This window comes from Echeneis naucrates, chromosome 4 (assembly GCF_900963305.1).
Source record: "Echeneis naucrates chromosome 4, fEcheNa1.1, whole genome shotgun sequence".
In the NCBI taxonomy this organism is placed as follows: domain Eukaryota; kingdom Metazoa; phylum Chordata; class Actinopteri; order Carangiformes; family Echeneidae; genus Echeneis; species Echeneis naucrates.
Window position 1 is genome coordinate 5,490,956 of NC_042514.1, and position 21,532 is coordinate 5,512,487.

The 21,532-nt window shown below is 41.5% G+C and overlaps 5 protein-coding genes across 8 annotated transcripts; 2 read left to right on the plus strand and 3 right to left on the minus strand.

Annotated features, from left to right (window-relative positions):
* Window positions 1-88: 88 nt before the first annotated feature.
* Window positions 89-6,739, minus strand: malt2 (MALT paracaspase 2). Of its 3 annotated transcripts, none has more exons than XM_029500419.1 (17): window positions 6,628-6,739; window positions 6,090-6,240; window positions 5,820-5,986; window positions 5,149-5,279; window positions 4,770-4,926; window positions 4,499-4,683; window positions 4,304-4,400; window positions 4,030-4,080; window positions 3,672-3,764; window positions 3,337-3,540; window positions 2,806-2,983; window positions 2,613-2,687; window positions 2,321-2,451; window positions 1,676-1,825; window positions 1,399-1,556; window positions 1,124-1,261; window positions 89-824 (listed from the first exon to the last, which is right to left on the minus strand). In XM_029500419.1, exons 2-17 carry the CDS (start codon window positions 6,224-6,226, stop codon window positions 378-380), a joined length of 2,499 nt encoding a protein of 832 aa, XP_029356279.1. In that variant the 5' UTR covers window positions 6,227-6,240; window positions 6,628-6,739; the 3' UTR covers window positions 89-377. The 3 variants fall into 3 exon arrangements, with proteins under 3 accessions (XP_029356279.1, XP_029356281.1, XP_029356280.1); XM_029500421.1 differs by having other exon boundaries at window positions 6,632-6,690; XM_029500420.1 differs by having other exon boundaries at window positions 6,090-6,339; window positions 6,628-6,644.
* An 829-nt stretch (window positions 6,740-7,568) lies between these two features.
* Window positions 7,569-9,826, minus strand: mrpl54 (mitochondrial ribosomal protein L54). Its single transcript, XM_029500627.1, has 3 exons — window positions 9,637-9,826; window positions 8,463-8,619; window positions 7,569-8,230 (listed from the first exon to the last, which is right to left on the minus strand). The coding sequence occupies exons 1-3, from the start codon at window positions 9,761-9,763 to the stop codon at window positions 8,098-8,100; spliced, it is 417 nt and encodes a 138-aa protein (XP_029356487.1). The 5' UTR covers window positions 9,764-9,826; the 3' UTR covers window positions 7,569-8,097.
* A 191-nt stretch (window positions 9,827-10,017) lies between these two features.
* On the plus strand, window positions 10,018-11,472 carry fam32a (family with sequence similarity 32 member A). Its single transcript, XM_029500628.1, has 4 exons — window positions 10,018-10,113; window positions 10,586-10,730; window positions 11,003-11,056; window positions 11,251-11,472. Exons 1-4 carry the CDS (start codon window positions 10,040-10,042, stop codon window positions 11,317-11,319), a joined length of 342 nt encoding a protein of 113 aa, XP_029356488.1. The 5' UTR covers window positions 10,018-10,039; the 3' UTR covers window positions 11,320-11,472.
* A 575-nt stretch (window positions 11,473-12,047) lies between these two features.
* fh (fumarate hydratase) lies at window positions 12,048-13,745 on the minus strand. The gene has a single exon (XM_029500616.1). The coding sequence runs from the start codon at window positions 13,688-13,690 to the stop codon at window positions 12,191-12,193; it is 1,500 nt and encodes a 499-aa protein (XP_029356476.1). The 5' UTR covers window positions 13,691-13,745; the 3' UTR covers window positions 12,048-12,190.
* An 835-nt stretch (window positions 13,746-14,580) lies between these two features.
* On the plus strand, window positions 14,581-21,124 carry hdgfl2 (HDGF like 2). Of its 2 annotated transcripts, none has more exons than XM_029500614.1 (16): window positions 14,581-14,800; window positions 15,314-15,390; window positions 15,960-16,101; window positions 16,465-16,644; window positions 16,916-17,035; window positions 17,119-17,187; window positions 17,292-17,472; window positions 17,616-17,700; window positions 17,816-18,113; window positions 18,211-18,344; window positions 18,444-18,511; window positions 18,722-18,792; window positions 18,889-18,990; window positions 19,359-19,515; window positions 19,624-19,738; window positions 19,936-21,124. In XM_029500614.1, exons 1-16 carry the CDS (start codon window positions 14,729-14,731, stop codon window positions 20,033-20,035), a joined length of 1,971 nt encoding a protein of 656 aa, XP_029356474.1. In that variant the 5' UTR covers window positions 14,581-14,728; the 3' UTR covers window positions 20,036-21,124. The 2 variants fall into 2 exon arrangements, with proteins under 2 accessions (XP_029356474.1, XP_029356475.1); XM_029500615.1 differs by having other exon boundaries at window positions 17,295-17,472.
* Window positions 21,125-21,532: the final 408 nt, after the last annotated feature.

The following is a 21,532-nucleotide window of genomic DNA, read 5'->3' on the forward strand; positions in this document are numbered from 1 at the left end:
GTGACGTCGACGCGCAAGCGCAGTGTTGTTTTAGCGCAAGAGACGAGCGAAGGAAAACTGCATGGATGAACGACCAACACAGTCAACATTTATTCATGCCAGCGACAAGTGTGTTATTGTTTTGTACAAAGATTATGTGAGATGATAGTCGATACAATTGGTGTTTAGGGGTTGTTGTGTTTAATGTTTTGGTTGCTGCCTTTGCCAAGACAAAGATAATCATCAGTGTTTTATAGTGCACTTATTTCTTAGAAAATGTTTGTCAACATAAATACATACACAGTGATACATGGTTAGGTCAAAGGTCCCCCGCCACAAATGTGTGACTATACTCTGCTTTAATAGTATATAATGGTCAAACCAGGGCTGATTAATGCTTAGTGGAAGTGCAAATTGTACATGTCACTAAATTTGTAGTTTGTGTCATGTACTTGGCTGTGGGGCAGACTTTTCCTGCCAACAAGAGGTGTAGGGTGATCAAAGTAGTCAGGGCTGTCAGTCTCCTCTGGTATGTTGGTGCTTCTAGATGATCCCATAGAAACAGGGGACTCTCTGCCAGCTTGTGCATCGTATAACGGTGTGTGTGATGTGTCTGACTCGACAGAGGGGAAGCCCTCGCTAAAGTAGGAGCACTCAGGAACGTCAAAGGGGTCGGGGCTGAAGGAAGAGGATGCAGAGGCCGAGCAGACGGGAGGTTGTTGCGGTTCGTGGAGGTTGAGTTTGGAGACCAGCGGTTTGCCAACTGTTACTGGTTTCCTCTCCTCTACCTCCTCATCCATGTTGCAGTAGGTGTAATGAAGACAGACGGTGAATGTAAGCTCCCTCTACAGTGAAGACAGCGAGGAGCAGAGGAAATTGTTTTAGCTTTTGAGAAAATATATAAAAAGGCTTTCAGACAGTCTGACCTCCTTTACAAAAATAACAATGTCTCTGTCAAAGTAGGATAGTAAATCCAGGTATTTCAAGTCTATTCCTCATTGTAGATTTAATCTAACTAATAAGATTTGAAAGTACAGTTTAAACCATTTTTCTGACTCTGCACAACATAATTTAATTATTTCAATTAACTAGGTTTCTCCTTGGACTGAAATATGTGAAGTAATTATGAAAAACCCTGTCTGACCCTGAGTCTCTGCAGGCTGCAGATGCGGGTGTAAAGCCTGGGGACTTCCGGTGATGAAAGATTTTCACTGAACAATAACAAACATCCAGCCTCAGGCAGAGTCTCCTGGTTACTCTTCTTCAGATTGATCTCCACATCCTTCCGAACAAATATAGAGCACAATATAAAGGCCATGAAAAGATATTATTTGTGTGCAAGCATTATGGATCATTTTAAGCCAGAAGTTTGTGTGTTTTTAAAATCTCAAATCAGAATAAGAAATATTAACCAACAACCTGGGGGAAGTCAGTAAGTTGAGCAGAGCAGGAAACTATTTCTTTGGGCTTCTCAAGTATCCGAGTATAGATGACCATGACGTTGGAAAACTCTGCTGCAAAGCCCAGCTGAACAGTCACTCCACAGTCAAACTGTAAGTACTTGCTTTTAGGTAGGACTGTAAAATTAGGAAAATTAGGAATGACAAAAAGTTTGGATTTTCATTTCAACATGAACTGGCAGCAAATGGATATCAGTCAATAATAATTTCAGCAGTCATTTTTGTGTCAAGATTACCATGAGCGACGGCCCACTGCAAGTTGCGAGCTGAGAAGGATGCAGAACATTCGGCATCCTGTATCTGGTCGGTCAGGGAGCGTCGTTCAGACAGATTACTCCGCAGCTCCAGGGCCTGTCTCCCTCGTGTGATTACACAGTGACCCATGTCTGGTAAAAGCAAATAATTTATCTGAGCTGTTCACTTATTGACAAAGGGAAAAAATTGCTGTGTTGAGATTTTCAAGACATTGCTCATCACACTGGAGACCCGCACTAACATGCTGGTGCAGGATGTTATTACACAAGCGGCATCACATTTTTAAACAAGCTCACCTCCAACAAAAGGCATCATTAAAAAAAGCCCAGAGCTGTTACAGTGTTGGCACTGTGTAGAAAAGAAAACCCGTAGCACGGCTTTATAAGACATTTAAACAGTCTGGGTTTTTTTTAGTAAACATGTCGACACCAGGAAAAATACAAGTGGAACTGATACCAACAATGGCTCCAGTCAGTGAGCCAAAATTCCCAATAGCAGATATGTGAAGATGCAAAATAAAACCAACTGTCAAGAATAATACCACAGTGTTTGGTTAAGATAAAGATTTAGGATGAATTATGTGAATGCATCGAATGGATCGTCTGACATCTGTGCACTAAACATACCTTCAGCCACTCTGTCTAGCATGACTGTCACTTTCTCGTCTTCACAAATTCGCTTTTTGAGGAAGTTTATGAAGATGCCATTGGACACGTCATTACTTTCTTTTACTTCATATGCCTCTGCATCTACACATCTAAAGACAGCCAAGTACACATGAGCGAGAAATTGCAGTTTAAAACAATCACAATTAGAAGATATAGCAACTATTTTTATCTCATTTTAAACACCGTCATTCAAAGACAGCAGGCACCAATATTGTGCAGAAATTACTTTCTCGAAGTTTTGGTGACTTACGTGGCATATCCAAACACGATATTTGCTGTCACTTTCAGCAGTCCTGGTCGTACAATGACATCATCATTTGGGTTTCTAAAAAAGAAACTAACATGAGGCACGAATATGCCCAGCAGATTGTCTAATCTCAATATGACAGATGGAAAATAAATAGCTGACACATCAATCAATTTATTTAAATGAACACTGGTACCTTTTGCGACACATGTCCAGCAGGAATACGTTAAGTCCGGTCTCTTTCTGCTGCATCCTGGTGAGTATATTCTGCACACACAAACAGTGCTCTGACGTGTAGGAGGCCGGTGCATCGATGGGAACCATGAAACTGTTGCCATAATTCTCATAACCATGACCAGCAAAGTATAGCAAGCCTGCAGCCAGAGGGACAGAAATATGTTAGAAACACAAACTACGGACTAAATTTGCCTCCAGTTATTGGTCAGATTTTAGCTTCTGTTGCCTCTCTTTTTTTTTTTTTTTTAAATCCTGCAAAGGTGAGGTTTTTATTTATTTCTTCACATGAAAAAATTGTCATATGGATACCCAAATTTTAATAGTGCATTTGTACAGATAACATTACACCCTCTCCAGGTATATCCTGATTGGGAATTATACAGTAATTCAAAATATTGTGTCCACTTGTGTCAGAGCAGTCATCTTTAAAAGTACAGACATCAATACCAAAGAAGTGTTGAGATAGATTTTCCAGGCGAATGAGACAAACCATAGACTCCCTTGTCAAGCAACATGAGGAACTCTGTAACGGCGCTGTGCATCTCCTGGCAGTTAAGGTCGAGCAGAGAAACCACCTTAAAGTCCATTTGTCGGAGGAGATTGGCCAGCTCATGGACGTCGGCGATGGGAGCACATAGCTGGTTGTGGTAGAGGTAGTTCATGTTGCCAATCAGCAGAGCTACTTTGTCTGTTGCTGTGGAGGGAAAGGCAGAGCATCGTCAGTCCCTTCGGCCAAACAAATTAAGTCATGTAATTATTGGCGGCCTACATTTTGGTGTACAGTCACAGGATTGTAGCTACAAAATTTGTTTGGACAAGATTCACCATAGAAATTCTTTGCTGATGGCGGCTGATTATTCGTCTTTTGTAGTGGATTCACTCCTGGGTGGAAAGTCAACATGTGGTCTTTCTCTGGGTCTGTCCAAACCAATATGAAAAGAGAAAAATGTTCCTTGTAACATTTTTATCTCCATGGTAGTGAGTCATTTCTTTCATTAAAACTGACCTGAAATACACTAATGAAGCCCGCACAGCCTCACACACACACACACACAATAACAAACATTTGTTATTTCTCACTGACATACACAGGAAGTCTGATGATGTCCCATAAAATAACGAATAAATAAATAAATAAAATGCTTTATTTCCTTTTAATAGTGCGATTGAAAATAAACAGTACCTAGAGAACGACCTATTCCTATCCGGGATGCATCAGTAACGGTGCTGGGACCTGCATAAAAGTGCAAACAATCTGTTAGTCACTGCACTGCCCTGCAGTTTTAAAGCTTTGGCCTCCAAATGTGTAGTTTCAGACTTACTACTATTCACATAACCCTCAGAAGCATTTAATTGATAGCTGTTGTCAGAAACTTCACATTTAGATCTTTTGGTTTTCCCGATTGCAAATTTACATTCTCAACACGGAACATAGAAATGATGTGTGTGGGTCTCACCAATGTCGACTTTTGCTGTGTCGCTCCATGCCTCATGGTAGATATTGAACACCTTACAACTGTAAAGTCCTCTGTGTGCTGTGGTCACACACGGGATCTACAGAGATATTGTCCAGTTACCAACAGCATACTGACTCTTGTCTTGGTTGGTTTTCATTCAGTCACTTCAGTGCCCGCCACTGTTAATACACTTACTTTAAGTAAATTAGTCTTGTGTTCTGGCATTTCTACCATGTTGCTGTACCACCGGTACTGAGCAGGTGGGTTGGCCTCTGCTTTGCACTCCATGGTCAAGGAGTTACCCTCCGACAGAGTCTGGGACTGAGGCTGGCAGATGATTCGCAGCCCACTCGCTGACCCTGGAAACAGACTGCTGCAGCCTGAGAGGATAAAGTTTACCAGGGCGCTGCATCACATGTGGTTGGATGAAATTAAACAAATGTCAGAAAGAAGGGAGGAAGTTCACCTGGACTGGAGCCTGCAGAGTGCACCAAGTGCACTTGAGCCCACTGAGAGAACGTGCAGTTTTCTCCGTGGTTGACCCTACAGATGTAGTGACCCACGTGGGCTGAGGCTAGAGGGCACAGAACCAGTTCTGGTGTGCACCCCATCTCATTCAAGATCTAAAGCAGGAAAATAATAAGTGTATCCAACAGTCTGCAGGTCAATTTATCACTTTATTCAAATATGAACATCAAAGAGCTGTTCATTTGTCACCGCAGTAAAACCTGTGTAAAATGGAGGCAGGAGATTTGAGATTAAGTAGCGTGAATACAGGGCACTGCACATAACTGAAATCTTACTTTGTTATTTACAATCACATAATGATGAGATGTTGGACTGACCTCCTCTCTGCCTCTGAACCACTGGTAGCACAGCCCCGGGGGACCAGTGGCTCTGCAGGTCAGTACCACCCTGCTCCCCATTGTGGCCTGCTGGGACTGCGGTTGCATGGTAATCCGAATCGTCTCCCCAGCTAGGAGAGAGCCAGACATAAAGTAGAGAAGACAAAATGCTCACTCGGATGCACGTTTTTCAGAGGTTAAACTAAACCAATCTCAAAATTAAACCTGTGCCAACTAATATTTCCTCTAATTTAAAAAATTATATGGTTGACTGATACAACAGGCAAACAAACAAAGGAAGCTGTAGAAATTCATTTTCAAATTGAGTTCAACTTCCTCCTTTGGTAAAATGACTCAACAATGCTCTCAGCTCTTGGGACTGGATGTCCATCTTGTTTTTATGATTTAATACAAACATTTGCATGACAGAGGTGTCATTCATTCATGTTATAAGTCACATCTAATAGAGCGAACAAGAAAATATGATGACCCAAAAAATATCTACTGAAGTTAAAGCACTTTCACTGCTGACATTATCAGCAGATTTAACACCACAGCTTTACTGATAGATATTATAAAAAGCATACATTATAAGTGATATCAGGGCAGGTCCATAGCAGCCCGTGTGTGTATCCCCTACACATTTTTCTACATTCACTTCACCATTTTACCTAAGGTGGTCAGGTACTGGACAGCCTCCTGATGGTCCACCTTCCTGAGGCCGTGGATCAAGAAGTCCAGGGGGCAGGAGCGGTCAGCCAGCAGGGCCAGGAGGGTGCGGCCCGGGCTGCCGGCAGCGCTGAGCACCTGGAGAGAGCAGCTGGTCAGCTCTGCCTCACTGCAGGGAGGGAGCAGAGTTAGAGGTTAGCTCCAAAAGTAAATAAATAATTATAATAATTCAAATGAAAGAAAAAAAAAATGTGATGCCTTCACTGTCTCACCTGCACTGGAATCTGGGGTGCTCGGACAGGACTTTGGCCAACTGCCTCCATCCACAGGTGGGATTGTCCAGCATCTTTGACAGCCTGTTCAGGACTTCCTCACTCAGGGTACCGATGGCCATCTTCCCCTCCTCCATCTTCCTCTGTGCCACTAACCCAGAAAACACACTGGTCGTGAAGTCAGGTAAGACGGCTCCTCCCGCCGCCGATGACCGACCACACAGAGACTTATCGGCGGCCCGGAGTCCCTCTGGTCAACAAAACTAATGGTTTATAAACGATCTGCGTCGGTGCGAGGTGCAGCTGGAAAATCCGGCTGTAGTGAACCTCGCACACACTGCACAGGTTAATTAGCCCTGAGGAAGGAACAAGCGGCCGACTGCAGAGCTTGAAAATGAAACTATAAATTGTTTTCAGAGCAAAGTGAACAACAGAAAGTCAGCCGATCCCTCCCTGCTTCCACCACTGATCCAAAGAATTGTTTCTTATGATATTATCAGAAGAAAAGAAAGAAAAACAAACAAACATTTGGACTCACCTACACTTTAAAGTTCAGATTGGTACTCCAATCCACAGTGGTAGAGAGACTGCAAGAGAGTATGAGAGAGAGAGAGAGAGAGAGAGAGAGAGAGAGAGGAACGTGGGACTCGACCAAAACCAGATGTGTGACGCATTTTACACTCCGCTGCTCTTCCACTCTTTCATGATTTTGTTCCCCAGATTATTTTCTTCTCATTTCGGTTCCTCTTTTCTGTCATCCCCCAGTAGCCTCGGTTAATTTGCATGGAGGGCTGTCCCAGCAACGAAATGTTTTCAGTCCAAATTATCAGAGAGAGAGAGAGAGAGGCAGAAAAAAGAAATCTGATTTATAAAACTTGCTGAGGTGAAAGTGAGTGAAGTCATGTCCCTGCTGTCACACAAAACAAGACAGGTTAAATCACAAAGTAAAGGGTTAGGGTTAGGGTTTAATTTTACATGAAATTATTGACATGAAGAATGACTAATCCCTGAATCGGTCCTGGCAAAGTTTCAGGCGCTACTGAGTGCCATTCTTGTTATATAATGTGGAAGTTGCATTGGGAAATGATCCTTTTGAAAACCAAATAACTGGTTGACAACATCACACTAGCAATCATCTGATGATGCTTAAGGGACAAAATGGCATTGTTAATTTAAAATGCCAAGAAAAGTCCAATCAAGTCATCTTGGTCAGGGTCAAGTTGAAGTCAAATCTTTTATCCCAAGTCACATAACATGACTCAGTGACATGAGTCAATGTGTAATTCAGGTCTTTCAACTTCTGAAACCCAGAAGTTAAGAACTGGTTTATAAATTAGCATGAAATGACATTATCCATGCACCGAGCCATTAAGTCCAGCTTTTAAACATTGTATTGAGGTAAGAATAAAATACATCATATTTGGATATTTATTCATAGTCTGGAAAGAAAAGTGAAAATTATTTGAGGAACTCTCACCATTACCATTGTACAAATGCATTTAATCAAGTACAATAACTCAAACTTTAATACAGCAAACATCTCACCACATGGTCTATTGAGTAGCCATTCTGGAGCTTTCCATTGTATTGCATGAGTTTTGGCAATAAGATCAGAAAGAACTTTTAGTCAATTTTTCTGCTTCTGATTTTCAGTTTTTGTTGAGACTGCCGATGTGCTGGATTCCTCTGTATTGTGATTCTCAGGTCTTAAACCCTCATAACTAGTGATGAACTTTCTGTGTGTTCAAAAGTCTAAATCAAAAACAATAACAAGCTATCTTTCAGTTCTCAAACACCATTACTTTCACTAGGACACCACCAAAAACGCTGCATGATTTCAGAGAATCCACTGGATGAATGGCAAGTGGTAAAATGTTGGCCTGGTGATATTTCATACAGGAGCAGACATGAGGTCTGAGCATTTAAATGTCATGGTAATTCAGTGCATAGAGTCTGAAGCATGATGCAGTCCAAGTTTGGAGCAGCTCTATTTCAGTCCAGTGACAGCCTAAAACTTCTTCCCTTTGTGTAGTCTGTTGAAACGCCATATGTTTTCCTTCCTCAGACGCTTCCAATAATCCCAGCTGTCTGACTCCAGCTCGTGCAGTCTTTTGGGTTCACCCAGGTTCAACTGGAACAACCTGAGCAAATGATAAAAGACAAGTGACTGGATCATTGAAAAAAAATCTATATACACGTATTCAACTCAGGATGACAGACAAAATATTTATTTATAACCAGCTAAAAACAGCTTGTTCATCAGAAGTTTTCTTTTGAGGGAGAAACTGAAATTAGACGAACAATAATAGTAAGTTCAATTTGAGTGCAAAAGAAAGTAAATGTGCCCAAAACTCAATAGATTTGCTCTCTCACCATTCTGGATATTCCTCAGGAGGCTTGAGTTTGGGGTCTTCTCCTTGCTTGAAGATGTTGACCCCTACTGCATAAGAAGTAAGTCTGACAGGGTCTTTACAAACTTCAGGACCTTTCAAGTCTTCTTTAACCATGCCTTTACTTTTTCCTTTGGCCGCTGGAAGACAGAGGAAATAATCAAATCACTGTGTTAATGTCAATAATATGTGCTCATTGAGTGTTGCACATGATTCACTGCAAACAAAAATCCTAGGGCTGCACGGTGGGATAGTGGTTTGCACTGTGGCCCCACAGCAAGAAGGTCTTGGTTTTGGTTCCCAGGCCTTTCTGTGTGGAGTTTGCATGTTCTCCCCGTGCCTGTGTGGGTTTCCTTCAGGTACTCCAGTTTCCTTCCACCATCCAAAGACATCATGTTTGGGTTAACTGGTGACTTTAAGTTGTTTGTAGGTCTGAGTGTGAGCATGCATGGTTGTTGGTCTCTGTCTGTCTCTGTGTGTTGGCCCAGCGAGGGACTGGAGACCTGTCCAGGGTGTACGCCACCCTCACCCAATGTGAGCTGGGATTGGCTCCAGCAACCCCACGACCCGCAAATGGATAAACGATAGAAGATGAATGAAAGAAAAATCCCAGGACTTGGAATAAATGTGATCTATGCACATAGAGCACTGTGAAGTAAAATATTGACACAATCTTACATGCTGGGAAAAAAAACTCTCTCCTTACTTTCTCCTGAACTAAAAATGGAAAGAGCTCTTTCTTCAGACTTTTTAAATTGTAATAAATGTTCATGTCAATAGATTTCATATTGAAACTATGTGCTAGATTTTTATATTTTGATTTAAAAAAAAAAACATTCAAGTCCTCTTACTGCAGTTCCACAGAGCTTATTCCAGAAATGTCTTTGTAGTTAACCTCTGGCCTCAATTACGAATATTTCTGTACCAACAACTTATAATTGCAGCTTCTACTTCGAGAAATGAAGTGAATGTGAAAACCAACCCAATCTCCCCTGTTATTATTCATTATCATAGACCCACACAGCTACTGTCTTTAGCTTTAATGATACAAATAGACTTAATGTGTCAAATGAGCTTGAAATCAGAGCGAATTTTAAACAGGCTCTGGCGAAAATCGACGTTTCATTATAAAGAATAAAGACGGTTTGTTTACTCACCAACTTTCTTGGCATATCCACATGTCTGTAATCGGTTTAAGGCGTTCCTCCTGCAGAGCACAGCTGTAACACTGGTTGTGGTGCATTTTGTTAACGCTGCTAATCTGAATAAACTGTAACCCAACATTTTTATTTTTGGAGGACCAAAACTCACACACCGCCGCACTACAGTTTGACATTCAGCGCTGCCTTTAACTTCCGCTTTCCGGTTTCTTTTCGCCCCTGAAGAGAGTCTACTGCCCCCTCCGGACCGGACTCTCTAACAAAATGGCCGAAACAAGGTTGTCCGACAGGTGGCAGCAGGAGGACTTCTACTTTGATAATAAAGCAGCCGAAGAAGAAGGTGGAGCGACGCGTTGTTGCAACCACACAAAGCCGAAGAAGAAGAAGCGCAGCCTCGAAAATGTCGGAGTATGCTGAAGTGCAGAAGGGCGCCCTGAAGCTCAAAGGCGCTGGGGCCATTTCAGCTGGCAAAAAGTAAGTATGGAGGCGTTTAGTTTGCTTTTAAATAAGTGGCGATTTAATTGAATTAAGTAAAAATACTAAAATACCACAACACGGCTGATTCAAAAGCTCCTGTTTTTCAGCTGAGGCTAGCGTTAGCACGATTGCTAATAACAAAATATTCAATGTTACTTTAACGTCAACTGGGATTCTGTGGAGATGACGCAAGTTTATTTGGTCAATCTAACAAGAAGTTACATTTCAAAAAGAAAATCCTTTCGTCGTGATAATATGAGGTTTTTAAACAAAAGTCAGAAACGGCAAACTGCATAGCCATAAAGAAATTCACCAAACCTGGACGTTGAAATGCATTATGTAAATAGAATCAAATACACGACATGGCTTGACAAAACATGGATTAGGAGATCATCAAAATAAAATTTAAATCAAAATTAGTTAGTTTTTTAAAATTAACTTAACAATGGTCATTCAATTTCTTCTAAAGGAAGAAGAAGAAGGACAAAGAGAGTAAGCATCGTTTGGAGCAGGTTGTGACGAGTCAAAACGAGGAGGAGGTGAAAACCAAGAAAGCCTATATTGACAAAAGGACACCAGCACAAATGGCCTTTGACAAGATGCAAGAGAAGAGGGTAAGTTAATGATTTCCAACAATAGAAATGCTCTGAGGCTTGTCAGAGACGAAGTACTAAGCTGAAGAGATCAAATCATTTTCCTCTACTATATAAATGTAAATGTTAGCTAGTATTCACAAAATGTGATGTATTGCAAACCGGGGGTGGGGTCTGTCGTCATTGCCTGTCGTTTGTTACAAGTTTTGTTTTGTCACTGATCTTCACTAATATACTGGTTGTGATGTCATTCGTATTATTAATTTTGCCTCACTCTTTTTATTTTATTACAGCAAATGGAGAGGATATTGAACAAAGCTTCAAAGACACACAAACACAGAGTGGAGGTACGTTTCATATGAAACCTTAAGCAATTTCCAGCCTTTTTATTCAAACGGCACAATCATCAGAGTAAATTAAACCTGGTGGTCGACATTAATATTAATATATTTTTTGTTGAAGGATGCACCAGAAATGCTTGTGTATATTTTTGAGGAAGACTAGAAAAAAATAAGTATTTTATATTGTTTCCTGTTTTCAGGATTTCAATCGTCACCTGGACACCCTGACAGAGCATTATGATATTCCCAAGGTCAGCTGGACCAAATAGGAGAAAATGTTCACGTTGTTTTGTTTACTACTTGTATAAAATTGTTTTTTGAAATTTATCTATATATATATATATATACACACAGTTAAAATTTTTTGAGCTAGCATTCGAGTTGTAGTTCCTTGCATATACAATAAAGGATTTGAGGAAAGAGCTTTGTCTTGGTTTTCTTAGTCTTGCACACTAATTTCTTAGCATATTGTGTAATATTTTAAGGAAAAAAAAGTCTTGAAACTAGAACATATTTACTTTTAATATTTAATTGAATTGCTGGACAAATGGCACAAATGCTGTAAACCAGAACACATAAGGTACAGTAGTCCATGTTAAATTTTTTAGGGTGGTGTAGTTAAGAAGCCTGATGATTCCTGAACAGTCAGAAAAAAGAATGTCATAAGACTTTGACTACCGAAACCAACATCTTTGTTCAAATTCATACATTCACTACAGAATGATGTTTGCACTATACAACAATGATGTGTAGAAACGTGAATCTGATAAAGCTGACATTTAAGACAAAGGTGTGTGTGTGTGTGACAAACCTGTGAAGTAACTTCACAAACTTAAAGTAACTTGGGATTTGCTTTTTTTTCCTCCAACATCCTGTGTGATAAACGTTTAACCAGCTCAAAAAAAAAAATTTAAATATTTTGGCTACGTCTAATATTTACATGAGCTGGAATAGGTTAAATAACACCAGTAGGAAGCTGCATCAAACAACAGCAAAGGATTCTCAAACTTTTTATTCAGATGTAAGAGCAGTTCAGGATTTAGAGCCATTTCTTTTCTTAATACAGTTCTTATTTGATTTAACTGAAACACCCTTCTCATGGTGGAGAATGCGTTTTTGTTTTTGTTGTGGTGTCAGAGTTCACTTTGGCCCCAGCATTTCACTTGGTTTCACCCACTGGTCAAACTGCTCTTCTGTCAGGTAGCCCAGCTCCACGGCCACAGCCTTCAAGGTGGAGCCTTTCTTATGAGCGGTCTTGGCGATGGTGGCTGCTTTGTCGTATCCAATGTGCGGGTTGAGAGCGGTGACCAACATGAGTGACTCGTTCATGAGCTTGTTGATTCGCTCTGTGTTGGCCTGGATGCCCACCACACAGTTGTTGGTGAAGGAGACGGACGCGTCACCCAGCAGCCGTGCAGAGTTCAGCACGTTCTTGATCATCATCGGTTTGAAGACGTTGAGCTCAAAGTGTCCGTTGCTTCCTCCAATGGTGACAGCAACATGGTTTCCCATCACCTGGGCTGCAACCATGGTCATGGCCTCACACTGGGTGGGGTTCACCTTGCCCGGCATGATGCTGCTTCCTGGCTCGTTCTCGGGCAGGATGAGCTCCCCCAGGCCAGAGCGAGGCCCGGATCCCAGGAAGCGGATGTCGTTGGCAATCTTCATCATGCTGACAGCTACTGTGTTCAGAGCTCCACTCAGCTCCACCAGGGCATCGTGGGCTGCTAGAGCCTCAAACTTGTTAGGGGCGGTGACAAAGGGCAGGCCGGTGAGAGAGGCAACAGTGGAAGCTACTTTCTCAGCAAAGCCAATGCGGGTGTTGAGTCCTGTTCCTACTGCTGTGCCTCCTGCTGCCAGTTCATACACTCTAGGCATGGCAGACTTTACTCTCTCAATGCTGTACTTCACCTGTTGGACGTAACCGCCAAACTCCTGACCAAGTGAGAGTGGAACGGCGTCCTGAGTGTGTGTGCGCCCAATCTTGATGATATCTTTGAACTCTTCAGCTTTGGCAGCCAGAGCATCGTGCAGAGTCTGCAGGCCGGGCAGCAGGACCTGGTGGACCTCTGTGGCTGCAGCGATGTGCATGGCAGTGGGGAAAGTGTCATTGGAGCTCTGGCTCTTGTTGACATGGTCGTTCGGGTGGACCGGGTCTTTGGAGCCCAGTTTCCCTCCCAGGATCTCAATTGCCCTGTTGCTGATCACCTCATTGACGTTCATGTTAGACTGAGTCCCAGATCCAGTCTGCCACACCACCAGAGGGAAATGGTCGTCCAGTTTACCTGCCGAAACCTCATCTGCAGCCTGGATGATCGCATCTGCTATCTTTGGGCTCAGGCCGTACTCCTTGTTCACCTCAGCGGCCGCCCTCTTCAGGATCCCGAAGGCCTTGATCACTTGGATGGGCATTCTCTCGCTCGGTCCCCCAATCTTGAAGTTCATAGTGGATCTTACAGTCTGGGCACCGTAGTACTTGTCGGCAGGGACCCTGAGCTCGCCAAACGTGTCCCGCTCAATCCTGTAGTCCGAACAGGCCATCCTGGACGTGCAGAAGAGGAGTTTGGAGTTCACGCTGTGTGTTTGCAAAGTCAGGAGGTTGCAGTTTAACTGCTGGACGAGTTTCAGAGAGCGAAACATGGCTTCTCATTAGAGGTGAATCCGGGGGGAGGTCAGTGCAGCCTTCCACATTGTAATATGTCATTGGACGAGCAGGAAACTGATCGGGACTCCGCCAATAGAGAAACGCGAAAGGCGGAACTTCCGTTCGGGTCGTCGTATCGAGTGGAAACGATCAGGCCGCCACATCCGGATGAGTGAAGCTTCTCATTACATCACATCCGATATGACACACAGGCTCAGTTTGAGTTGGAAAATAAAAGTCTAAATAAAATCAAAACATTACATAATTTAGTATAATTTTCATGTAGTAGCTAATAAACTTTATAAACAACATTTAATACATAGACATTTTTTTGTGTTTTTGTCATTTTTATTGTGTGTGCTTTACAGAAAATCTTTGTTTTCAAGTTTTTTCAAATTAATAACTATATGTTAACAAGGAAACCCAACATGCACTATTTCATCAGAGAGATGGTTTATTGAAAAAGTAGACAATTTTCAGCTATGCACAAAATTTAGTTCCTTTTTAGTTCCTATCCTATTTGTTTGGATTTGGGTTTGGTGGACACCTTGACAATGAGAAGTGAGGTACACTGAAAATAATCTTATCCAGTTCATTTTAAGAGATAGATAGATATAATACTTTTATAAAACATTTTTATGAAACATTTTCATATTATAGTTTATTAATAACAAAAGTAATAAAACCTGTCATTTGCATGCTTTATATTAAAAATACATTTGGATTAAGGTTTGAGTGTTTTTTAATTTATTTTTTTTTTAAGCATCTAGTTTAAATTTCAGTACGTGGCTGCGAGTAGATAGCCTTTTATTTTGAAGCAAAGTACCCAGGCTCCACCGGAAGTATGTGGTGCGTGGTTGCTATCTTCTCGCCGCCGTCTCTTCTCGCGGTAACAGCAGTACGCTGTTAGCTTGCTAGCTAACACCATCGTTTCCAGGTTTCGTGTCGACCTGAAAACAGCAAACGAAGAGAGACACAGACGGGATACACATCCGACTGTCCTCCAAACCCGAGCTGCACAAAGGAGCAGGACAATGCCACACAACTTCCAGCCCGGAGACCTGGTCTTCGCTAAAATGAAGGGATACCCCCACTGGCCAGCCAGGGTAAGCAAGTAACAGCAGCCGGAGAGGCGGAGGGGGTGGGCTGCTCTGCATGGGACGCTGGAGAAGGTTGCCTGTGTATCTCCGGTTCTGTCTGACATGGACTCCCATCACACCGAGACATAACTTACCTTTTACCCGGCCATGAGGCTGCGTATGGGGCCCTCACTCAGCACCGTGCACCGGCGGTGTAATTTGCATGAGATGCTGTCGGCCTCATCTATGTGGAGACGTACAGCAGCAAAGCTAGCGATTATATTTTGGAAATGACGTTTTAGATACCCCCCCTCCACCACCACCACCCCCAAGACGACAATGCACCCCCTCCATGTTGAAACTTGTTTACTGTGCTTTGCACTTCCAAAGTCCTTTTGTAAGTTAAAAATCATCTATAAGCTTCTGTCTTATTGTGTATAGGTAATTAACATCAGATGATCATCAGAGTGAAATCCCAGCTCCAGAGAAAGCATATGTGATATTTCCTGTTTCACACAGTTTGGATCTTGTTGTTTACAGATTGAAGATGTAGCTGATGGGGCAGTGAAACCACCACCGAATAAAATCCCAATATTTTTCTTTGGGACACACGAAACGTGAGTTAAACACTATCAGCAGAGTGAAAAGTTTGTTGCTTATTTAGAACTGTCCAAAGTTAGATGACTGAAATTGTTTCTTTTTTATGTCTGATGGAAATTAGGAAATTATTAACTTGTGTAAATTTTCTTCATCTGTCATGCATGACTGGATTGACGGTGCCAAATTTAAATTAAGGCCCTGACTCGTGTACTTTTCAACTTGATTCCTTCTTTGCTAAAGCAGTGGTATGTGATGGAAACAAAAATCCTCACCGTTCTCACACCACCGCTTTGTGTCCTTTTGTAAAGTGTATTCTTTGCTGAAGGTTCACTGTTACCTGTAGACTTTTGTCAGATTGAGTGTGCGGTCTGTGTCAGAGAAAAGTGTTCACATATCCACCATTAAACATCTGTTTGCTTGCAGTATGTGAATTCATCACTAGGTGGCACCGTCTTCTGTAAATCTTGCTTAATAACTGGAGTGTAAACAGCCTTTTAATTCGGAACAGCATAGGTTTTGTTATTTTTAAACAGATCATTTTTGGTGGGTTGATTGTTGAACATTTCTCAATTTGTCTGTTTTGCAGAGCATTCCTTGCACCAAAAGACCTTTTTGCCTATGAAAAGTACAGAGAGCGCTATGGCAAGCCCAACAAAAGGAAGGGATTCAATGAAGGTTTATGGGAGATCCAGAACAATCCACATGCCTCCTACAGTGCCCCGCCTGTAGTAAGTCACCCTGATATCCTGAAGTATTTACCTAGCCATCTTGTCATTTCCACAAAAAGATACTGCAAATATTTAGTTACCAAAAGTGTCTGTCAATTTTGTCATCCACTTGTTTGAATCTCAGACTCCTTCGTTGTTTGTAACCATAATTTAATTGAATTTTAGACACCATTATGTCCATTGGTTTCATTTACTAATTACTAATTACTTTTTTCTAATTAAAGTTACGAGTACACTGGTACACAGCTGAAGGAAAGGTGTCATGGAACTGCAACTTCATCCAGTGATAAAGTGGCAAGGAGGCTGGATTTATAGACTGCCACTCATTTTTGTGAACATTTTCTTATTGTGGTTGATCTGCAGCCAGCCAGCTCATCTGACAGTGAAGGGAACAACGCAGGAGGAGGAAGTGATGAAGACGAGGATGATGACGAAGTTGCAGTTCCTCGGAAAGCAGACTCAGGAAGTGAAGTCGATTCAGATTCTGAGAGTGAGGACCGTGGAAGGGGAGGGGGAGTGAAGCGAAAGCCACCAGCTCCCAAGGTAGTTCAGATATTGATTCTCATTTATGATTGAATCCTACCACCACAACACAAATGACTGTTATTGATATAAATACAAAAAGACACATCGTAAATGGAACTATGATGCCATGATTTGTTGGAGCTCAGCTACATTGTTTGAGTTTGACAGGTCAGATTGTTTGGTTTACAAAACTGCCTAGCTAAAAACATTTTCAAAATATTTTTTTTATTGCTTGAGTGTGTGTGTTTTGTTTTTTGTTTTATAATTATTATTTTTTTTTTTTTTTTAGCGACCTCCTCCTCCAAAAAAGGTTCGAGGCTCATCTAGTGACAGAGATGAAGAGAGTGGCTCCCCCTCTGAATCAGAACCCACACCTTCAGAATCTGACTCCGGAAAAAACAGTGACCAGGTAATTACACACATGCATGGTAGGATTTTGGGTTCTCTGCAATGAAACAATCTATAAATATCACACATTTGTTTTTGCAATAGGACTTTACTCCAGAGAAGAAAACTGGTGGAAGAGGTGGAAAGAAAACAGGAGGCAGATGGAAGAAAAAGGTGAGTCATTTGTCCTGTAATGCAGTAAAAATGTCTTGAATATTTTACGTGATAATGGTTGTTGAGATCTACTCTTCTAATCCATTTTCTGTGTGATCTTTCAGAAGGCTTCATCCGACTCAGATTCGGACTCGGGGTCAGGGTCAGAAAAGAAAGTAGTTGACAGCGACTCAGAAGATGAGAAACCTCGACCGGCTCTGTCAGGCTCAGAATCCCAGTCTGGTTCAAAGTCTGAATCAGACTCTGAGCCGCCTCCTAGGAAGGGCCCCCAGGCACGCAAAAAAGGTGCAGTCTGGTTTATATATCAGTCAAAGCTTCATGCTAAATTGTAGCTATATATGTGATTTGCTATTGGAGGGATAGTTTCTTGCCTTTCTATTTGTTCATGTAAATGTGCCATGTACATTTTATGTTTTTTCTTCCAACAGAGAAACCTGCACCAAAGCCTCGCGCACGAAAACCCAAACCTGCCCCGGCAAAACGAGCACCGTCATCATCCTCTGACAGCGACAGGTCAGGCTACACATTAATATCCTAAAAAGAATTTCAAAATGCATTTTAAACTTGGTGTAAATGTTACCATCAGGGTTGCTGTATTTTTATTCATTTATTTTTTTTTTTCTTCCAGTGATAGTGAACCCGACCGCATCAGTGAATGGAAGAAACGTGATGAAGAACGCAGGCGAGAGCTGGAGGAGCGCCGGAAAAAGGAGGAGGCAGAGGAGCTCCGTCGGCTACGTGAGAGAGAGAAAGAGGAAGAGGATAAAAAGAAAAAAGACAAAGATAAGGGTAAAAAAGGGAGCGATAGTGACAGCAGCAGTAGCTCAGATGAAGGTGTAGATGATCACCCATTGAAGAAGTCAAAGAAACCCCCTCCACCTCCAATCCCTGCACCCTCTGACTCTGATTCTCCACCACCAGCTGAGGTATTGTGGCTTACAGGAAATAAAAAAACTAAACAAAACATTTCAAATTAACAAATTCTTTTTACAAATGAGCTTCTTGTGCTATTCTCATTGAAAGATGAAGAAACCACCCAAAAAGTCAGACAACCAGAAAAAGGTAAGAATAAAAAAAGAAAAGGAAAGAAAAGAAAGAAAGGAGAAAGAGCTAAAAGAGAAGAAAGCCAGGCGGTCAGAAGAAAAGTCCAGAGCAAGGTGAGTGCATCACAAAGAACAGACACATGTTTTGCAAACCTCATTAGGATAATGCCTTGCCTTAATATATGAAGATGACAGAGTACCCCTCTATCTTAGGTCTAAGCCTGAAAAACCCAAACGCAAACCAGAGAGGCTGCCAGAGAAGAAAGTGGAAAAGAAGAAAGGTCAGTGTCTCATACATTAACACTCAATACACACATGTACTTCTCTTGTTTTCTGCAGCTCCAGTAGTGACTGCCGTGCAGACCTATTTATACAGGTTGAGACCATGCAGCACTATCCTACATGCTGGAGTTATGCTTACTGTTTCAGTGAAAAGAAGAGTGGTAATTCAGTACAGTGCAATGACTGTTAATTTGTGTTTCCATATGCAGAGCCATCACCAGAGGAACGGCTACAGAAACTGCACACAGATATAAAGTTTGCACTAAAGGTGGACAACCCGGTAAGTTCCATCAATGGCTATTGTTTCATACAAATGTTCAGCTCCTCTTTTCAACTTTAAAAACAAAATTTTGATGTAATTGTGTGGTTTTTTTAGGACATAGAACGATGTCTACAAGCCCTGGCAGAGCTTGAAGCTGTGCCTGTCACCAGCCAGATCCTCCATAAGAATGCTGAAGTCATTGCCACATTAAAGAAGGTACATTTGGCTGTCATTAGACACAGTAAACCACATGTTTCAAACTATACAAAATGGTGTGTACAATTGTGCAAAAAACAAAAAAAAAAAAGCATTCTACTGGCCAAATTATTTTGCTCCCGCTGTGTTGTTTTGTACTTTGTTTGGCTTGTTTAATATGTTGTATTGCATTTACTGTGCTGAAACATCATTGAGATGCAACAATGAAGATATATAACATCGATACAAGGTGTTATTAGTGGAACATCTGCCCATCTCATCTAATGTGGAATGCTTCTATTTATTTCCTTATTTATTTTACAGTGTTGTTGAAAATCATTCTTTCCATTTTAATCCATGTATTTTTGTTTTTTGTTACAACAATTTAGATACGGCGGTATAAAGCCAGCACTGCAGTTATGGAAAAGGCTAGTGAGGTTTACAACAAGTTAAAACTTCGCTTTGTGGGCAAGGCAGATGTGGCAGCTAAACCTCCAACAGAGAACAAGGAAGCAGAGGATAATGAAAAGGACACACAAGGCACAGGTAAAGAGACACATTTTGGATTGAATAGTAATCTGGATTCTACATTACTTTTCACCAGGCTTGGCTTATCCATGCATATTTATGATAATCTTAATTTGCCTTTTCTAGACTCCACTCCAGTAAATGGTGAATCTGAGCAGAAAAAGGATATGGAGACAGAGGAAAAACCAAGATCGCCGGCCGAAGAGGAGAGTAATGAGAATACTCCCTCAAGTCCAAACAGGTGAACATTCCATTTGAAACGATGTTCAGTATATCTGCTGCTCTTTCATGTTTTCTAGCATCTGAAATGACATTACAGGCTTGCTATGGCTAATCAAAGACAGTAATTCTCCCCCGGAGAAGCGTCATATGTATACAGTTTACTTTCCATTGTAATCAACAGCAGTAGTTGTGACTACCTATGCGCTTTCTTTGTAGACGGACCCCAGACAGTCCTGCTGAACAACAGACACACAGCTACGAGGAAGCTGGTAACTCCATCTCTTCAGAGGTGGAACCACCTGCTGTTGAAAGTTAAAGGACCCTTAACCACCAATGCAGTGGACCAAGTACTAAAAGATGGAGGCCTCTTTGTCTGACATCATACAGTTCTACACACTCAAAAACGTTGCAGCACACCCCCAGCCTTTCCTACAGTATCTGTTACATCATTGTTGATGTTTTGGATATTTTGTACTATAATGATATCAAGCCAGAAGCCCCCCGTTAGCCCCACCCTTTAGCCCATTATTTATCCCAACAAAAAGGAAAGCTTAACAGTGTGATAGTATTTGGCGAGGCGTGAACCTCTCTTATTTCTGAAATATACTTTTCCTTTTATACGACACTCTGCCCGCCCCAGATCCTCAACCCAAACCTCTGCTCGTGTATTCTTTCTATCACATGAACTCTTACTTAGGTCTGTCACACTGTATGCATATTGAATGATTACTTTTTAGCACCTCTAACCGGATTTTAGGCTGGAGTAGTATGAGATCACACTTTCATGATTCTTGTGGGGATATTGGGTGGAAATGGAGTCCTGCTGTTAATTTTTCGCTATGAAGATTTTGTGCAGCCCATACATCTGTTGACTTCTTCTTTTGTTTATATATATATATATATATATATATATATAAACTACAAAACATCACAAAGGCCTCTTGTCTGTGTGTAGGGCATTGTGAGAGTGGTGAAGTACTATTTGTGAGTCTTTTATGTTTAGTATTTTTTTAATTATCTGGTTTCGATCCAGTTAATACCAGTCTGACATGTAAAGCAATGCATTGAGTCACTTAAAAAACTGTTTTCCAACTGAGGTCCACCTACTTTTTATAGCCTCGTTTTCAGATATTTGCCTCTACAGTTTTGTCTCAAGTAATGATTGCTGTGGAGTTACACACCTTGCACTCTCATCTCTCTGTAGTGTCTGCATTCAGTGTTGCATAATAAATGGAATAAATGTACAGATCGAAAACTGCCCTCACAAGCAACTGAGATCTCATGTAGCTGCAGCCTATTTTGACATTTTCTCGTCATATGCATACAACAGGTGTTTTTAGTGCTCTGTAAATTGGTAAAGCATTTCTATCACTTAGTTGAGACTTGAATAAAAATCTCAGCATGGTTTTGTTTTCATCTCATTTCTTGGTGTCTAAACTTTCCTTCTAACCTATTTGCTGCTACCGTACTGTTACATTTCGGGAATTTGCCTGCAAGACAACGAGCAAGATTTTATATTATTATAATGAAAACATTGAATATTAAAAAAAAAAAAAAAAAAAAAAAAAAAAAGGATGGGAGGGTAGACCTTTAATTTTACCGCATCCCACATGAGAATCTCGCATAATACAGAAGTCAGCTGACTTTAGACGCCATTTTGTCAGCCATTTCCTACACTGATCCGCTGCCAGAGTCTCTGCACGGCACGGGACGCCCCGTCTGGCCTCAGCTTCGTCTCCCCGGGCCCGGTAGACAGCAGCGGACCCTGCGCACACGGCACCCGGGTGGATGAGAGACAGTCTAGCGGGTCGGT

Excerpts from the sequence above, each read along its gene's own strand:
- hdgfl2 (XM_029500614.1), top strand. The coding sequence starts at position 14,729 with ATGCCACACAACTTCCAGCCCGGAGACCTGGTCTTCGCTAAAATGAAG. Across the intron at positions 15,391-15,959 it reads TTCTTTGGGACACACGAAAC|AGCATTCCTTGCACCAAAAG; the intron begins GTGAGTTAAACA and ends TCTGTTTTGCAG. Across the intron at positions 17,473-17,615 it reads CCCCCAGGCACGCAAAAAAG|AGAAACCTGCACCAAAGCCT; the intron begins GTGCAGTCTGGT and ends TTCTTCCAACAG.
- fh (XM_029500616.1), bottom strand. The coding sequence starts at position 13,690 with ATGTTTCGCTCTCTGAAACTCGTCCAGCAGTTAAACTGCAACCTCCTG.
- mrpl54 (XM_029500627.1), bottom strand. The coding sequence starts at position 9,763 with ATGTTGGGTTACAGTTTATTCAGATTAGCAGCGTTAACAAAATGCACC. Across the intron at positions 8,620-9,636 it reads TGGATATGCCAAGAAAGTTG|CGGCCAAAGGAAAAAGTAAA; the intron begins GTGAGTAAACAA and ends TCTGTCTTCCAG. Across the intron at positions 8,231-8,462 it reads CCTGAGGAATATCCAGAATG|GTTGTTCCAGTTGAACCTGG; the intron begins GTGAGAGAGCAA and ends TCATTTGCTCAG.
- malt2 (XM_029500419.1), bottom strand. The coding sequence starts at position 6,226 with ATGGAGGAGGGGAAGATGGCCATCGGTACCCTGAGTGAGGAAGTCCTG. Across the intron at positions 5,280-5,819 it reads CCAGTACCTGACCACCTTAG|CTGGGGAGACGATTCGGATT; the intron begins GTAAAATGGTGA and ends GCTCTCTCCTAG. Across the intron at positions 3,541-3,671 it reads ATCAGCAAAGAATTTCTATG|CAACAGACAAAGTAGCTCTG; the intron begins GTGAATCTTGTC and ends TTCCCTCCACAG.
- fam32a (XM_029500628.1), top strand. The coding sequence starts at position 10,040 with ATGTCGGAGTATGCTGAAGTGCAGAAGGGCGCCCTGAAGCTCAAAGGC. Across the intron at positions 10,114-10,585 it reads GCCATTTCAGCTGGCAAAAA|GAAGAAGAAGAAGGACAAAG; the intron begins GTAAGTATGGAG and ends TTTCTTCTAAAG. Across the intron at positions 10,731-11,002 it reads ACAAGATGCAAGAGAAGAGG|CAAATGGAGAGGATATTGAA; the intron begins GTAAGTTAATGA and ends ATTTTATTACAG.